At 38.3% G+C, this 19,172-nt stretch overlaps 1 protein-coding gene across 2 annotated transcripts; it reads right to left on the bottom strand.

The window, feature by feature from the left end:
* Positions 1-430: 430 nt before the first annotated feature.
* On the bottom strand, positions 431-15,575 carry LOC122662971 (vesicle transport protein SFT2B). 2 transcript variants are annotated; one of them, XM_043858682.1, is made up of 6 exons: positions 15,353-15,571; positions 15,181-15,234; positions 9,907-9,980; positions 8,769-8,886; positions 2,279-2,337; positions 431-729 (listed from the first exon to the last, which is right to left on the bottom strand). In XM_043858682.1, exons 1-6 carry the CDS (start codon positions 15,449-15,451, stop codon positions 651-653), a joined length of 483 nt encoding a protein of 160 aa, XP_043714617.1. In that variant the 5' UTR covers positions 15,452-15,571; the 3' UTR covers positions 431-650. The 2 variants fall into 2 exon arrangements, with proteins under 2 accessions (XP_043714617.1, XP_043714619.1); XM_043858684.1 differs by having other exon boundaries at positions 685-797; positions 15,353-15,575.
* Between the last annotated feature and the right edge of the window lie 3,597 nt (positions 15,576-19,172).

Genomic DNA, 19,172 nt, shown 5'->3' with positions numbered 1-19,172 from the left:
TAATCAGGCAATTAATATTCAGCCAATACAAATGCAATGGAAGAGTATCCCAATAAATATACACATAGGCTAAAGCACCCAATGCATAGTCGAAGGTGAGTGCTATCACCACATGTGCCGTGTGACACGCTGATCGGATCCTGTGGGTTCCATGGGCCAGGATCCCAGCTGTTCATAAATTATTCTCCAAAACATGGTTGTATTTTCACTACCCCTGGATGTGTCAGGAGCTCAAAGGCAAACGCACAGGACAGACCTGTCTGTTTACAGTCCAGTTGAGTAGATTTTGATCTAGTGGAAGACATAAAAATGTTATATGCCTTAGAGAGACAAAATTAAGTCAATACAGTTATATTAATCATAGCATCAAAGAATTGTCATTAAATTGTAGTGTTTGAGATGAAGAGCCAAAGTATTGAGAAAACAAACGTAAGCAAACAATTGGAATACTTCCTCAAATCACCAATCTCATAGGGAACACAAATACACCCTCTTAGGCGTCAAAAGGCCCAAAATCAAAACAAATACCACCATTCATGCACACACAAAGAAATTATAAAAGGAAGCCAAATCTGGAGGCTTCATGACACTCCAAGATGATCATTCTCACAGACTCCCATTTCGGGGTCTGAGTACGGGAGGAATCTCATCTATATCTCAGTGTCACAACAACTGATGAACAATTCAGAGACCATTCTACGAGCAAAAGGAATGTAACTTAAACCGTACCTGGAAACAGCACAAAATAGGAGTGGTCAGCACTATCCACTGCATCCAGCCATTAAGTATTAAAACGGCCGTAGGGCAAGGGGCAAAAGAAGTCAAGAATGCATATCAAACTCATGAATGACTTAGAAGGGTAGTATTTGATCGGTCCAAGCCGAACCAATTAGTTCAAGACAAAGTTGTCATATAGCCAATGGTCAATGTACTAAAAGGGCTCCAGTTAATTGGAAAGTAAATGTTAAATATGAACTGGTACAAAATGCCAGATACGAAGGCAAGAAAATGACGTGAGCGTCACAGTCGAAGTTGTTGTGCTGTCTGGTAATCACACAGAGATGTCAGCCATTATGTCCTACAGTTTAGGCCAGTCAAATATCATCAACCTTATCGTGCTACATAATTCCTATATGGTTAACAGAGAAAAGATGGAGGGCAGTGTCCGGCCAACTGCCATTAAAACCATTAGCCAAACTATCTGAATGCGAATCTGAAAAAATCGTTGGTTTGACCTAATTGTAAAGCACTCCATGAAAGCAAAGCATTGCATTATCACCAATGTGCAGTGAAATATGCAAGGGTTAGCATGCCTTAGAAGCAATGCACTACACCTGCACCTGCATCTGGTTGCAGTGAGAAGTATGTTGTCTATGGTGCTGCTTAGTCTATTGTTTACTTCACAGTACACAGATGTTAAGTTGCAAGTTGCATCAGGTCAGCAATTTGTTGGAAGTTGGAACAAGCAAAAAAACACTTCAATGAAACACAAATAAAGTTTAGGGACAGTTTGGTCATTAACGAATATTTCTTGACAAAGTAAAGGGGGAATTCCGTACTCTAAAAGAAATGTCACTTTGTCAGTTCGTTTCCTGCAAAAGCTATCACAAATAGCTATTGGAACAGTTTTCTCCATAACCCGAATTTTAACTTAAACCATCCCTAAGTGATAAAAATTTTAAAATGCCAAACATAATTTTACAAAATAAGCAACTTGTTTTAAGCAAAATGCAGCCGCAAGTAATTTAGAGTAGTGAATACTTGCTTTAAGATGCACCAGACAGCCATAGTCAAATTCAAAATACCATATTCTATGACTATAATTCACTAATTTGTCACCCTCTAACTGGTTGACATGAGTATGACGGGATGCTTATTATGTATAACAAAGGACTGCTCTCAGAAGAGTAGATGGATAGTGGCTCGTCGTAGCTTTCAAAGAGAAATATCCATAGCTGGTCTTCATATTGCGATATGGTGAACATTTAGGTCATCGGACTGATGTGCCCCACAGGGGTACACTGAACCCCAAACTACAGAGTTCAAATTAATCAAACCATCAAACAATCATTCCCTTTCAAGATTGTTTGATGGTCAGAGTAATCTTATGGCATGGTTTTAGGGCTTGGAGATCTCCAAATCAAGGATGATCACAGTGGTCCTGTGGATGAGCATATACAACATATGGCGGTAAAAAGATCTAAGCTGCAAATGTTTCGCACTAGTGAGGTTGATCCATTATTTTATATTATGACTTCCACAGAAAATTCAAACTTACCAAATAAGCGCACAAATCTCACATATCATAGCAAGTAGTGTTAAGACCTTGTTATGAATCTGTAAAATAGTAACAAAAACAAAGATGCAATTACTTGATTTAAAAAGAAAATAATCAGAAAAAGGAACAAGAACCCACAATACAGTCTTGTGATCATTACGCATTAACCTGAAGACCAAGGAACATTAACAAACACTAGAAGTTCCTATCTTGGGTTTCTATGGAGGTCATATATCATGCATACGAACCAGAATAGGCCATTAGACACAGGGATTTTTTATATTACAAAACCTATTCGATGGTTTGGCACTAGCTTGAGCCATACAAATAGAATGGAGAAGTATCCTGACCATTGGGAGTCTCAAACAAAGGAAAACAATTAGGATAGCAAGAATAGGGGGACAAACAAATGATCTTCCCCAAGGGCAGATGAGCAATCGAGGAAAGACCCTTCCCTCTTCGAATCCTTCCTCAGGTTTCCCTGCATCATCGGAGAGGGATTATTTGAGGAAGGCAGTGGTGTGATAGTTTGATCATGATAGGGGGAGTGTCCCTGTCATGGTCTATGTTGAGTCTTAGTGTTAGGAGAGTTGTTTTACCATGATCATGATAGGGGGAGTGTAGAAAACCTAGGACCTGTAACCAGTAACCTTAGAGAGGAGAAAAGAGAGAACAAAAGATGGAAGTTGTAATTCTTGAATTAATTAATTGATAGGTAAGCCCCTCTATTATAAATAGAGGGAAAATTACAAAGCGCCTAAACTAGGTGATGTGGGACTAAAACCCACATAGCCAACATAAACTTAATAATATAAGAAGAATAAAATTATCCCAAAAAGACCAAAATACCCCCATGGTATTCTGGATTACATATTCCAACACTCCCCCTCAAGCTGAATTATACAAATAAGAGGAAGAAAAATCCAGCTTGAACTAAATAAACAAAGAACTCCATAATGATGCTAACACTCCCCCTCAAGTTGGCGCATTCAAGGTACTAATGCCCAACTTGAACAAAATGGGAAAAACTAATTTGCAGCAGAATCCAGCTTGACATATGAATGCAGCTCCCAAATAAACCTTCAAGAACTTGAAACAATAGATCTTCAAAACTTGGATAGACATGATCAGCAAACCGGGACTGAAATGTCTTCCAAAAAGGCAACTTTCAACGATCTTCAATAGCTATCCAGTGATGAATCTCAGATAGTCATAGTGACATAGAATCTTGAAGTGAAATAACTAAAGCGACAGCAGCGAAAACAAACTGAATCGGCGGAAAAAAGTGTATCAACCCAACTGAAAGTCCTCAAATAGGCAACAACCAAATATCTTCAATACTCTTCAATACTTTAATCTCCCCCTTATGGCAAACTCAACCCAATAATGAAGGATACCCGATGGCAATGGTGGAGAAAACTGATCTTCTATGTTTTGCACCAATGTTCCTGCAAGTTCTGCGTTCTGCAATGTCTGCAGGTGTATTGTACATAATCCCTCCCTCAAGTGTAGTACACGTGGACATAACAGAGATGATGTAAGAGATAGGGCAAAAACATAATATTCCAGAATTTTTCAAGAGGTGCTCAGGGTAATTAAAAAGGAAGGAATGGCAAAATTGTAATTTACCAGAAGTGTCCAAAGGTGCTATGGGTAAATACCAAAGGTATGGGATATGAAGGGAATTAGAATTATTGACAGGGAACGGTGTTGGAAAAAAAGGATGGCATGACTGTAATTTGGTGGAAATCCACTTTTAAATACAATCCAAGCCAAAGTGTAAACTGGTAATAAACCAGAATTTTTAAGGGTCAATTGGGTAGATAAATAGGGAATGGTAGAATGGTAAATAACACAAAGTTGAAAAAGGAATGGCATAGCTGTAATTAACCAACCAGAGGAGGGTCACTTGATGGATTAAAGAAAATGATATAAAAGGAATTACCAATTATTTAACTAGGGATAAACTTGAAAGGGAAAATAAAATAAGGACCAAAGTGAATAAAAGAAGAAGCAACGAAGAATCAGAACTTGAAATAAGGAATTAACCAACAGTACCATCTTCAACCTCAAGACTCGATCGAATCAAAGAAAGCAGCGAAGAACTCGATCACATCAGAGGAAGCAATGAAGAATTCTATTACGATTCCAACAGAAATACCACGATACCAAGAAGACACCTTCAAGTCCATCAATTGAACCAATCGAACCACACAGCAGCAGCGACAATGACGAGTTCGATCAGCATATCATCCCTAGTTCAGAAAAAATTAAATTGGTAGAAGCAGATCATCAGTAGCAGCCATCGACTCCATCCTTCAAACCACGAAATACCAGAACCCTAGCAGCGGCAGCCAGAGGTGTAAAACCAGAGGCTGAAACAGCATCTCCTCTTTGAGGTTAATTGTAGCAATGATACTTGGGAAGGACTTTAAAGAATCGTGGACCAAGGCAGGGAACGATGAAAGCAGATTCGAACAAATTTGATGCAGCAAAAACGAGAGTTCCAATAGATCAATTCAGCAAATTGATGTCTATTCTTCAAAAAACCAGATCTGAAACCTGGAAGACACAATCGAGTTTGGAAATCCCTGCAAGATGGAGAAGAAAAAACCTGCAACTGAGTCTGGCGGCAGCAGCTTGATCATAGGGACTCCATAAAAATGCTTCAAACGATGGGTATCGCGATGGCAGGGGCATCCACTCTACCATATTCGCAATCAACTCCTTTAGAGTCAATTCCAGATGGCAAAAAAGGCATAATAGCACCGATAATTATAGCAGCGGCAAAAACATGTCGATAGTAGTAGCAGCAGATGCAGACTAAGAATGATAGCCTGCAGTGTTGAAACTACCAGAAGAAGAAACCAAAACGAAACCCTAGTTCTCCTTTTATGAACTAGGGTTTCTCCATATATCGGAGAACCTTGACACGACTCTCAAATCGACAATCTTGGAGAGAATCAATCACTAGTTGCCTAGCTCTAATACCATGTAGTAGAGAGGAGAAAAGAGAGAACAGAAGATGGAAGTTGTAATTCTTGAATTATTTAATTGATAGGTAAGCCCCTCTATTTATAATAGAGGGAAAATTACAAAGAGACTAAACTAGGCGATGTGGGACTAAAACCCACATAGCCAACATAAACTTAATAATATAAGAAGAATAAAATTATCCCAAAAAGACCAGAATACCATGGGGGTATACTGGATTACATATTCCAACACTCCCCCTCAAGCTACATTATACAAATAAGAGAAGAAGAAAAATCCAGCTTGAACTAAATAAAAAAAGAACTCCAAAATGATGCTAACAGGGAGTGTCCCTGTCATGGTCTATGTTGAGTCTTAGTGTTAGGAGAGTTGTTTTACCATGATAGGACTCTGTCTCAGCTATCTCCTTGATATCTGTTTTGAGAGTCGTGTTAGGGTTTCTAGTAAGGGATGAGGACATTGAGAAGAAATGGAAAGAGTATTTCTACAGCCTACTAAATGGACACATGCCGAGTAATAGTGACTCGGAAGACTGTATTACTCATCAAGACACCACATGGCATAGATATATAGGAACAATTAAGGTGTCTGAAGTTAAAGAAGTTGTAAAAAAAAATGAAAGTAGGTAAGGCACCAGGCCTAGATGGGGTCCCAATAGAAGTATGGAAGAGCCTAGGATTATGCGATCTATCTTAGTTAACCAAACTATTTAACAAGATTATGAGCACGAAGAAAATGTCAAATGAATGGAGGAGAAGCATTGTGGTTCCGATTTACAAAATAAAGGTGATATTCAGAACTACGATAACTATAGAAGCGTAAACTAATGAGTTATACTATGAAATTATGGGGAGAGTTACTGAAACCCACCTGAGAAGAAAAACTATTATTTTGGAGAACCAATTTGGTTTTATGCCAGGTAGATCCACGACAGAGGCTATTTACTTACTTAGGAGGCTCATGAAAAGATTTAGGTTTGCAAGAAGGATCTCCATATGGTCTTTATTAACCTAGAAAGCTTATGACAAAGTCCCAAGAGAGTTAATTTGGTATATACTAGAGAAGTGTTTCATGTAAATATGTGGACAAAATTAAAGATATGTATGATGGAGTGGTGACTAGTGTGACAACTGTGGGAGGTCAAGGTAGTGAATAATCCCAATTAATATTGGGCTACATCAAGGATCAGCATTAAGCCCTTATTTTTTTGCGCTAATCATGGATGATTTAACAGGAACATTCAAGATGAGGTTCCTTGGTGTATGCTTTTTGCGGATGATATTGTTTTGGTGGATTGACTCAAAAGCAGTGATTGACACTAAGTTGGAGTTATGGAGATCAACCTTGGAATCAAGAGATTTTAAGATAAGTAGAACAAGTGTAACTTTAGTTACACTACGATGGCTAACAAGATGGTAAAAATTGGTAAGAGAAAGATTCAGCAAAGTGATTATTTTAGATATCTGGGCTCAATCATAAATAAAGAATGTTTTTCACAGAGAATTAAAATATGATGGATGAAGTGGAATGGTGCGTCCGAAGTATTGTGTGATTGACGTATTCCTTTAAAGTTTAAAGGAAAATTTTGTAGGACAATTATATGACAAGCTATTATGTATGGAGCGGAATGTTGGGCAATTAAGAAGCGTCATATAAATAAAGTGTAGCAGAGATGAGGATGTTGAGAAGGATGTGTAGCATGACTAGGAAGGATAAAGTAAGGAATGACCATATTAGAGTTGATTTGGAAGTTGCCCAACATAGGATAAACTACGAGAAAGTCGTTGAGGTGGCATGGCCATGTCCAACAGAGGCCTTGGGATGCTCCAGTACAAAGGAGTGATTTGATTCAGATTGAAGGAACTAAAAGAGCAGGTACAGGCCTAAAATCACCATAGGAGAAGTGGTGAGGAAAGACATGCATAGTTTAGGCCTTGTTTCGAGTATGACCCCGAATAGAGAAGATTGGAGGGCTAGGATCCATGTAGCCGACCCCATTTAGTTGGGATAAGGAGGTTGTTGTTGTTGTTGAAGGTGTTTTTCATAAATGTTGTTTCAGTTTTATATTTTGTATCGATGCCCGAGCCCATAGGAGACAAGGATCCATGTAGCAGACCCATTTAGTTGGGATAAGGCTGAGTTTTGTTGTTGCTGCTGCAAGGGTTTTCTGGTTTGTGATGTAAAACCACCTATGCTGTCCTTTTCTCTTTGTGAAAAGGACAGGGTTTCATATACTGATGAAGATTGAAGTATTTGTATGAAGATCATACCTAAAGATGGTATCGATTAATACCATGCTGCTATTTTGTGAAGATCATATCGATTGCTACCTTGCTGCTATTTTGTGAAGATGGTATCAATTGCTGATGCCGTATCGTTTGCTGCTATCGATTGCTGATGGTCTCATGACTTTGGTATAGTCCCTGATGCTGTTATCGGAGGAGATTGAAGGATCTTTTACTACATGGACTGCTTTTATTGCTGTTTTCCGCCTCTTGTTTTTTGGCTGGAGGTAGAAGACACCTCTGGTTTTCAGCTATCAGTGTTTTCTGGCATTTCTGCTATCGTTTACTGTTCCAAGGCTCGGTCGGCTGGTTTTCGTGGTACAGTACATTCCCCTGCTGCTACTGCTGAATCGATTCACATCGTGTTCTCAGCGACCGCAAGAGAAGAAAGACAAGAAGTTAGTCTAGGGTTGAGCTCCGATCCTCTCTTCCTGCGTAGCTTCAATTGCGTTGGTGGTGTCGATCTGCTATCGTTCGCTGATGGCCTCTGGTTTTATTGCTGATGCTATCGTTTGCTGGTTTCAGCTGGAGGTAGAAGACGCCTCTGGTTTTCGAGGTTCTCGCCTCTGCTGTTTGGCGACTCAGGTTCTCGAAAGGGAGGTAGAAGACAATCTTCACCCCCCACGATTCTAACAGGGGATTTGACAACCATACCCCTATTCTACCAACCGTCCCTGTCGTGGTCTATGTTGAGTCTTAGTGTTAAGAGATTTGTTTTCTTATTGATTGTTTCCTTGTAATTAGATGTGTACTCTATTTGCTGGTTTATAAATAAAGGAGGAAGACCACGATAGGAATAATAGAATCCTATCATGGCATATTGGGTTCTTTTACTTCTCAGGTACTGGTTTCAGGTCCTGATTTCGCTACAGAAAGCAACCAAGGTTTGGTTCAAGGAGCGGTTCAAGATGGGAAAGAATAGACGGTTCTTTACAAAGCTCAGGTTCTGAATATAGTCAAATCTCTCTGCAATAGATTGGTATTTTAGTGGGCATTACTTACCTAATTTATTGAATTGAGGAATCCAAAAACTGAGAATAGGTTTTTGAACTCATTCAGAGTAGCTGTAGTCAATGAGGGGTCCCTATCACATTCACAATGGTTTCTGGACTCTACCCAACAAAAGAATTTCCGATGTTTGTAAAATATCCTTCAAATTTCAAAATTAATAGGAGCAATTAAGTTCCATACATTAGTAGATCAAGACTTACCCAAAGTGCAAAAATGAGAGCAAGAAAAACACTCCCAATATACATAGCTGTTGCATAAATGCGAGACGAATCAAGCATCATTCTTATTTGCTGTCCTGGCCCAATAAGGAAGGCTGTGCTGCCACACAGAAGTTCATGTTCAGAATCTGAATTTTCACATAACAGGAAAAGCAGTTAAGGCAAAACAGCCAGCAAAGCTTAAATCAATATAACTCTGGCCAAATCATATGGACTCAAATGTAATGTTCTAAGAGAAAGTGACATTTCTCTACTGCTTGAGAACCTGAGGCAATTAGTGTGCAGTCCAAGTCACTCTATCAATGTTCCTTAATGCCCATAAACCACTTTAGGGAAGAGTGCTGAGGTGAACCAATCTCACCTGGTGAACAAAACTGCCCATCGCCATTCATAGTTTATAAATTGAATCTTTCAACCCAGAAAAAAAAATGGGCCAGGGGAGGGGGGGTCGAGCAGTCCATTTGGGTGACTGGTTTCACAGCCGAGGTTGACCAGCACAAGACAAGGGGGGGGATCTCAGAACACAGGTTGCTTGTACTTTCTGGGCTCTTTTTTTTTTTTGGGGGGGGGGGGGTTGGGGGCTGGGAAGTTCCAACTGGGCCTCTGGTAAATTTGTGGTTCTAATGAAAAGGAAAAAATGTTTCTACCACGTCAAATCCTAACATAGCTCATTAGGTGTGTGGGGGTGGGGGGGAGAGAGACCAGTAGAGATCTATTCTAAGATAAGAAACCAAAATCACTTGTGCAAAGAGGAGGAGGAAAAGATTCAAGGACTCTTCGGTTGGATTTTATTGGAAACATCAGGATAGGAGTGTTTGGATTTGAAAATTTAAATACCCAGCCCAGGCATTCACTCTTACTCAACTTACATGATGGTCTTTTATTTCTCAATTACCAGGTTCTTCTTGGCTGCTTTAAATAAAAATTTACCAGTTCTATAACAAGTCTATCAAACAGGTTGTCACCTGACTAATTAACATAAAAAACAGAGTTTAGTCCTATATATAGCCAAACCAAATTGGTGGGTGGGTGTCCCAACTACACATCATTCAAAAGATTTAACTACAAGTCCAAGACATGCACACAAGTCAGCATAGTAAGCCAATGAGTACTAACAGACCTTCCCACTGCCAATATGTTGCCAAAGCTGAACATTATTGCGAACTTGATGGGTCTGGCAAAAACGATCAATGACTGCAAAAGAAGAGAACAAAGTGAAAATGTACAAGAGATAAAAACAGTCACATGTGAAAAATTCCGATCAGCACTTCATCACAAGCTTTACCAATTTTAATATCCAAAGCACTCCCATTTCTATTGTCCAACCAATAGTATTATGCCACGAATACAACTGAAATGACTAATTTAGCAGTAACTTGAAGAAAGAGGACAGAAAATAGAAAAGGACTCATAACATTCTGTTTAACAAGGACACTTCATATTTCCATATGCTGCCCTGTCAGATGCCAACAACGATAATATGATCTCCTATATAACATCTTATATGAATCCCGAATAACATGGTTTCAACCTGAAAGTGCTCCACATTGGATAGTCACATCCCATCAGTGGAAGAGTGTCCATAATGATCTGGATTGGTATTGACAAAGAGTAATCCAACCCAAAGCCTTAAAATGGTGCTATATGAGCCAATATAATTTCCACAAAAGGCATCACACTGGATAGCAACAGAATCCATGTCCGTGTCACCTAGACATTATGAGAATCCATCGTTCATTTTTTTCTTTGTTTTTTCTTCACAACGTAAAAAAAATTAAAAAAATAATAATAATTGTGACAAACCAAGGATATGTAACCAGTAACTGTAAGTGTGGAAAGAGAGGAGAGAGATAGAAGATGGAAGGAGAAAGAAGTTGCTGAATATGATAGTCCAGAATACTTGACTACCGTGGGTTGCCTCTTATTTACAATATCAGTCGAAGAATCCTGCCTATAATACAACTCTAAATAAGGAAACCAAATAACACTAAAGCATCCTAAGACACTTAGAAAGCAAAGACACGTCATGATAGGAACTCTTCCTATCGTGATCACTTAACAAGAAAACAAAGTAGATAAGGAATTAGACACAAATACCCCTGCTTCCCAGTACATTACTTAACAAACAACAACAACAAACACAGCCTTTTCCCAACTTAATGGGGTCGGCTACATGGATCCAGACAAAACAAAATACAGAAAACAGAGATATACTCAAAAAGAAAAAGAGAAGAAAAGATTGGAGAAGAGGGATGGGGAAAGAGATGAGAAAAGACAAATGGAAGATTGGAAATAAATCGAAAGATGAAAGATAGTAATAAGCAAAAGGCACAGCCCAACATGTCAGGATAATCTCAGCTAAATGGGGTCTGCGACATGGATCTTTGGCCTCCAATAAGCTCTATCCAAGGTCATACTTGGGACCAGACCTAGACTATGCATGTCCTTCCTCACCACATCTCCTATGGCCATTTTTAGGTCTGCACCTAGCTCTTTTAGCTCCTTCAATTGGAATCAAATCACTCCTCCTTACTCAGGCGTCCCTAGGTCTCCGTTGAATGTGACCATACCACCTTAAATGACACTCTCGGAGCTTGCCATTGATCGGGGCAACTCCCAAGTACGCTCTTATATGTTCATTCATTCAGTACTTTATCCTTCCTTGTTTTTCCACACATCCAGCGTAACATCCTCATTTCTACTACACAAAGCTTATCAATATGACACTTCTTAACTGCCCAACATTTTGCCTCATACATCATAGCCGAGCGAACAACAGTCCTATAGAACTTTCCTTTTAAGTTTTAGAGGAATATGTTAGTCACACAACACTCCGGACGCACCTCTCCACTTCATCCAACCCACTTTAATTCTCTATGAAACATCATCCTCTATGTCACCTTCTTTATTTATGATTGATCCCAGGTATCTAAAATAGTCAATTTGTAGTATCTCTCTTTCGTCACTTCGCACCATATCAGTATCCATCAAGGTGTGACTAAAATTACACATCATATACTCCGTCTTCGTTCTACTAATCTTAAATCCTCTTGCTTCCAAGGTTGACCTCCAAAGCTCTAGCTTAGAGTTAATCCCTTCTTTTGTCTCATCCACCAAAACGATATCATCAGCAAAGAGCATACACCATGGGACCTCGTCTTGAATGCTCTTGGTTATATCGTCCACAATAAGTGCAAAGAGGTAAGGGCTTAAGGCTGAGCCCTGATGTAATCCAATTGTAATTGGGAATGCCTTGCCCTGACCTCCCACAGATCTTACTCTAGTCATTACTTAACAATTTATAAAATTAAAACCCAGTTGATTGGAGTACCTCTTTGTAGCACAAACCAACCGATTAAGATGTATCATTGAAGAGGTCGTCAATCGGAGTACCCCTCCTTAGTTTGACGCTTTTAGGCCTCCGGTCAGTTAGAGGTTGACAGGACACCGGATTTAGTGGGAATTCATTCATTTCCCCCACCAACCAACCTCACTTTGGAACTCAATATCGAACATAATAATAAGTAAAATTTTATATACTTCATGGAGACCATAGGCATTCGATTGTAAATTTTATTATTCATTTCAAAATGGGAGGAGAAAAGGCTGCAATAAGAGATAATTGAGGGTTTAAGTGTTTCTGCTTAAGGATGTTTACCTTCCATCTCTTTCTTTTCTGTTTTCCATTGTTTTTCAAGTTAGGTAGATGTTATTCTCTAATGAAAGTGAATTCCATCTGCCTTTAGAAGAAGAACGCATAGGTATTAGAAATTTCAATATATCCACAGTTTATTGGTATGAATATTTCTTGAAAAAATATATTGGAAGAGCACATGAATGGAAGGTTGTTAAATGCAATGGTTGATCTGAACGTGAACCGAAAATCTCTGCATGCATCAGATCAATCATTCAAAAATGGCTATATTCCTTCAATTGATCCTTCGTCTTTTCTGCCTGCCACTGTGCCACATTGTCTGTATTTCTGACCCTAGATCAAGATGGAAAACAAGAAAATAAATTGGTTCATATTTTTCCACTGGTTGAAGATTTGCATACAATTCATTCCGATGGTTTTAGAATTTCAGCTGGGGATGACAAAAGTGATTCAAAGGCTTGCTGACAAAGATGCTTAGTAACCAAATGGCCACCCAAATGCTTCTTAAAACAGAAAGGTGATTATAGTTTAATGTGCAGTCCCTGAATTATAAGGAGTTGATTGCACTGGAGACCAACAAGGGAACCTTAACATGGCATTTAATGAAGTTATGGTACATGCTCAAATATCTGTGTTATTTCAGATCACTATTGAATTGGCTGAAGATTTTTGAAAATACATATATATTCATCAAAAGTGCTCCAAAATTTTACTTATAAAACAAAATTGAGATATTCTCTCTGTAGGTGTGCATGGTATTTATTGTCTGACATTACTCGGCTAATTCTTTAGCTCAATGTTATGGATGTGAACCACAAACGTCTGTTTTATCAAGAATTATCGTTTCTAGACAAAATTTCTTCCTACAGTATCAGGTCTTAAAGCTTTCAATGGTTTAGGTTTCTTGAAACAAGCATGGCTTTCTTATACTTTTACTTTTGAATTGTGTGACCATCATTTTTCACTACAAAGTCCATTTATCCATTCAGAAAAAACTTAGAAAGGAAGAAAAAGGATCTGCAAAAACAATGAAGGGGTTGTGAATCTCCCATAATTCATTAACTAACTCATGACCAAGAACAAACCACTCTAAACTATGAGATTCTGGGTTTAAAGACCTGGAAATAGAGATTCAAGAAACTGAAAAACAAACATTGCCTATGCAACAACAAAAAAAAAACCATGGCCAACTCTTTCAGCAAAGTTCTCAACTTATAGAAAGGAAGGTCCCGCTACTGCAGTACTCCTAAAGTAGCCCTACTAACCATTACTAGTCTTCGAGACAACTTTCATGAATCGACAGTACATTACCACTTGGAAGAAAATGTACAACATTATTGATGATCACACAGTTCATTACAATTTGAACCACTATAAATCAGGGAACTATCGGAAGTTTAAGTAATCCTAAACCCAACTATAATTTAAAAAATAAGTCAAATTCGGGAAAGTAACTCAACAATTGTAAGTTTGTCAAAAAGTAAGAACCAGCTCAGCTCAGCTCATTGGTTATTGATTCTCAACTAGTTTGATCCTTTGGCATGATGCTATCTTTAGGCGTTTTCAAATGACCATTTAACACAAATTTATAAAGTCCATGTACCATGGCATATTGCAACCTTTTCTAGAGGTGCTCACAGAACTTGATACATCAACCATGGGCATTTTAGCCTAAGACAAAGTTTCTTGTTATCTATTAACTTTGAGATTCTTTCTTCACAATTTAACTGAATTTAAGCTAATCAAGTAGAGTACTAAAATAGGATGGATGAACTGGAGAGGTGCGTCCAGAGTGTTGTGTGATCAACGTATTTCTTTAAAGCTTAAAGAAAATTTTGTAGGACTGCCATACGATTGGCTATGATGTACGGTGCAGAATGTTGGGCAGTAAAGAAGTGTCACATGGATAAACTAATTGTAGCAGAGATGAGGATGTTGAGATGGATGTGTGGCAAAACTAGGAAGGATAAAGTAAGAAATGACCATATTAAAGCTAAGTTGGGAGTAGCTCCGATACATGATAAGCTACAAGAAAGTCATTTGAGGTGGCATGGCCATGTTCAATGGAGGCCTTGGGATGCTCCAGTCTAGAGAAGTAATTTGATTCAGATTAAAGGAACTAAAAAAAAGTCAGGGGTAGACCTAAATTACCATAGAGAAATTTACTATTTTTGTTGATGGGGCATGGAAAGCTAATTCCTCTTTGGGTGGCAGGGGTGTGACCTGTAGAGTTTTTGTATGTTCCAAGAACTTTGAACGTGGATGCCCACATTCTAGCTCAAGGAGCTTCTAGGTTGGGGCTTTCAGTGGTTTGGTGGATTAAATCTCCAGCGTTCATTGTAAATCCTGCCCTCATTGGCAGGAACTTCTCTTATCTTTTCAATTGATTTGGGTCTTCGGGCCCTTCTTTTGTCCAACAAAAAAGTGAAGTGGTGAGGAAAGACATATATCTTGTATGACTTCGAATAGAGCTGATTGGAGAGCAAGGATCAATGTAGCCGATCCCATTTAATTAGGATAAGCTTATGTTGTTGTTGTTGGGCAGAAAGCTTATCAGTTAATCATTTTAATTAATTAAATTTTGTAGCCGAAGTACTTCCCAACCGGTTACTCAATGCCTAATCGAATACGGTTACATCTAAGTTCAAATAGTCAAAACCAATAAAATCATCAAAATCTAAATGAAAAAGGAATATCAAATTTATAAAAAGAGATAATTAATGGGCATCATTGATATACCAGAAGCATAAAAGCCAGGCCAGCAACAAGAGACGCTGCAAACCCATATATTCTCTGCTCAAATAGAAGTACCAAAAAACCAGTAAAAACAGAAGAAATCGAAACTGCCCGAACAAGATATACTGTTAGGATTAATATAGGGGGAAAAAATGACGTGTCGAAATCACTAAACCTGTAACGGAGACAGCGAACAAAGACCATCAGATTCGCCAAACAAGCTCCCTTCTTGCTCTTCCTCTCCATCTAGAAGGGATAGATTGAGTTTCCACATTTTATGATCCGTGAATTTGCACTTTACTGATTGCTGATTTCGATAGAAGAACTTGATCGCATCGTTGCGGTCGGGCGAAGAGAGTGACCTTCGGTGCGGCTGTATTTTGCGGTGCGTTCCGGTCGTGACATGCACCTCCCCTTCGTTTTTTTAATGGAATAATGCTAAAGTTCCCTGCTGTCGCAGGCTCACAGCTAAATATGTGAATTGCAAACCGAAACGGTTCAAAAAATGAATGGACCATTTAAACCGGAGCCGGTAAATGGTTTATTGATTACTTGTTGAATTTGAATCGATTAAAACCGGTTATAACTGGTATGCTATTGAACCAATTATGCATACTTTTTTCTTTTTTTTTTTGGTAAACAATTATGCATACTTTAATCAATTGAAAATTTTATTAGTAATTTTTGGGAAAATTACGTATACAACATTGCACCCCTTTTGCTTTGCCTAAAACACCAATAAACCTATGGTTTTCAATAACCACCTTGTACACTTCCTCGAATAACAGTCTGTTAGCAATTCCATGTTAAGTGATGACACAGAGTATACTTTGAACATGAAATGATTGTTATATCTTTTCATAATTCCCTTAACAAATCAATGACCATCGTCATCTCCAGACTCTGTCTCTATTCTACCCAAAAAGCTTAAATCAAGCATAAGACAGTGTAATCAGGGTGGATTCGGTAGTAGATTCTCACACTTATGGCAACGTACCACCCGAAATTTTGTTTCTTCTGCCATATCCAACAATTTGAAGGAAGAGAAAATGAGCAAACAAGTAGCGAAACTGCTACAAGAGCTTGAAGAAACATGAGCTTCCTATAAACTCAGAAAAGAAAAAGGACTTATTTAAAAGAAAACCCAATAATCAAACAATCATTGCAGCAACAAAACACAAATGAAAATAAATCTAAAAGAACCAAACAGATTCAATAATAAAGAAAGGTAACTCCTCACTGTTGTGTCAAGTTTTTGTCAAGAGGGGTCCTCTTGCGAGGTCGCCTACACAGTCAAATGGAATAAGCACAAGAAAATCGGTTTGCTCTGGTGGGGGACTCTCTGATGCTTAAGTCAGGCCTCTCTTAGCAACAGTCAAGAATATAGAAAATCACGCTGGTCTAGTGAGGGTTGTACCTGTGTTTATATAGCGCAGCTTGTAGGTAAAGATGGTTGTAGAGAGTCCCGTTTTAGTAAGTTTCCTATTCCTAGTAGGGAATCCGTAGTGGAAACCTTTTAGGAGTGAGGTCCTTGGTTGATAGGAACCGTGGGTGCTACCCTTGTAGTTCACTTGTGGGAGTGAATTAGCGTCAAGAATGGATTGACCCATCATTACGTGGCAAATCACTTCGTTTTATGAATGGGCTCCTCCTTGGAGTGAGTATGGGTGTGACCCAATGGACCTTTAGCCATTAATAAATTGCAATGATCCAATAACGTGGCATGACGCTATTGGGTGTTTGGATTTAAGTATATCACTCACCAATGAGAAACTTAACAAATTAAGCTCCCTAAAGGAAACCCAATAGCCCAAAAATCATAGCGAATAATTGGAGGAAACGGAAAGGCAGCATTATATCAAAGAAGCAAACAAAAAGTCCATAGCTTGGGCAATGTTTTTATCATTCTTGAATCAGTCACTTTTTCGAAGAGTCGTGTGCGAAAACGCCATCGAAGATAAACAAAACTCGAAGGAAAATAAGAGTATGAATGCAGACTAAGAAAGTTAGTCCTGGCCAAACTTACACCCCTACTATCTACATACCCTTTCCCTATAAATCATTCCATATTGTAATTACAAATTTAAAGAGAATATATAATTTTTGGGGAAAGTTTTCCTTGTTACAAGCGTACCATTCATCGCTCTCACACTTTTTTTTCTCATACCCTGACCATATGGACGCCATATGAATGATACCATTTTCTATGCTACCATTGGCACTGTGTGAGAGATTCCCAAAATGCCACATTATGTAGGCCTTTTCTCGGATTGTGAAATTAAGGCTATTGCCTTTTAGATTGGGACCTACAAAGCCCCAGACCTAGATGGCCTCCCTAGTAGATTCTATCAGGCTTTTTGGTACATTGTGGGGCTTGCAGATGTGCCAACTGCTCAAAGGTTTTTCAATAATGGTTTCATGCTCAATAATTTTAATAAAACTACCATAGTTCTTATTCCCAATAATAACCATTCTGAAATGATGAGTCATTATTGCCCTATTAGTCTCTATTCATTTTTTGTATAAAATTAGAACTAAATACTTTCTGAATAGAAAAACACATGAAATCAAAGGCCCAATATATACATAGCCTATCCCAAAACTTATTTTCAATCAAATAAACCCTTTAGGTGAATCATTAGACAAATAGGTCACCTTAGTAGTGATAATGTTCAAAATGCTCTCAGAACCGACATTTAGTATTGAAGATGAATCCTGATATGGTAACCTAACTTTTCCTATGTGTAGACAAATAGATGTCAATCATGGGGTCCTATGAAAAATATATGTAGAAAATAAAAAAAAGGGTAAATTAAACGTCACCCCCCTGGTTTTCAGACGAAACCAGATCACCTCCTAGTTTTTGAAAAAACTCAAATCCCCCCTGGTTTAGACCCTAATATGATAAATTAGTCCCTACCGTTAGTTTTATGTTGTTAAGTGATGATGTCAACCAGTTAAATAAATTTAAATCCCTAAACTACCCTTGATCAATGTTGAAGATGAAGGAAGGGTAGCATTGTAAATCTAATTCTAAGGTTTTAGTACAAGGGTAAAATAATCCTTTCACACCAATAATTAACAGCAGACTAACATTGTTACTATAGAAAGGGTGATTTGAGTTTTTTCAAAAATCAGGGGGTGATCTGAATTTCATTTGAAAACTAGGGGGTGACGTGTAATTTACCCAAAAAAAATGACCTACAAGGCTTCTCTTGTGTCAAAGACACGAATCATATATACAAAAGAGGATGAGAATTTCATCCCTTGGTGTTACCACAGTTTCTTATGGAATACTTCATTCATCATGAATGACAACTTTATAGTACATTCATCCACCTTTTTTTTGACGAGTCAGATACCATTACTAGTTAGTCCAAATCAGAATAGCATACTAATCCCTTTCTATTAGACACTAAATGCAAGTATTGTTTAGGGAGCTCACCACAGGTTATGGAAGCTGAAGCTGATCGTGATGCTTTGCTACTGGGGCGCAGTTTGAATCTTAGTTGTTTGGTTGTTTTTTTCGGATTCTATGACCCTTGTATCTTTCCTTAATTCTGCTTCCAGTGTTCTTGACTGAGCTTCTTGTATTGTTGCAAAGGATTTTTTTTTTTGGTTGAACTGCAGAAGAAATTTTAGAATTTTGTAAAAGATTTACACATGTTAGGTTCTTGTTTGTACCCCATTCCCTTAATAGGCAGGTTCATCTAATGGCCTCAGGGGCTTCTGGATTGTATATTTCTAAAGTCTGGTGGCTTACTCCACTTGGTTGTCTTGTATTCCTTGCTTTCTCGCAGGATTTTTGATGTCTCTTAATGAATTTGTTGGTATCTATTGCTACCCTTCATTGATCCCAAAATTAAATTGCCATCCAAACTAAAGTCCTTGTGTGCGTTCTTATTAGCCCCCGCGTTGGTACAAGGACTACAAGATCATGTAGTGATATCTTGCCCCAAAAAAGAATATCAATTTACTAATACACATAGTTGGAA

This window comes from Telopea speciosissima, chromosome 1 (assembly GCF_018873765.1).
Source record: "Telopea speciosissima isolate NSW1024214 ecotype Mountain lineage chromosome 1, Tspe_v1, whole genome shotgun sequence".
NCBI lineage: Eukaryota > Viridiplantae > Streptophyta > Magnoliopsida > Proteales > Proteaceae > Telopea > Telopea speciosissima.
This window is presented reverse-complemented; position numbering and strand designations above follow the sequence as displayed.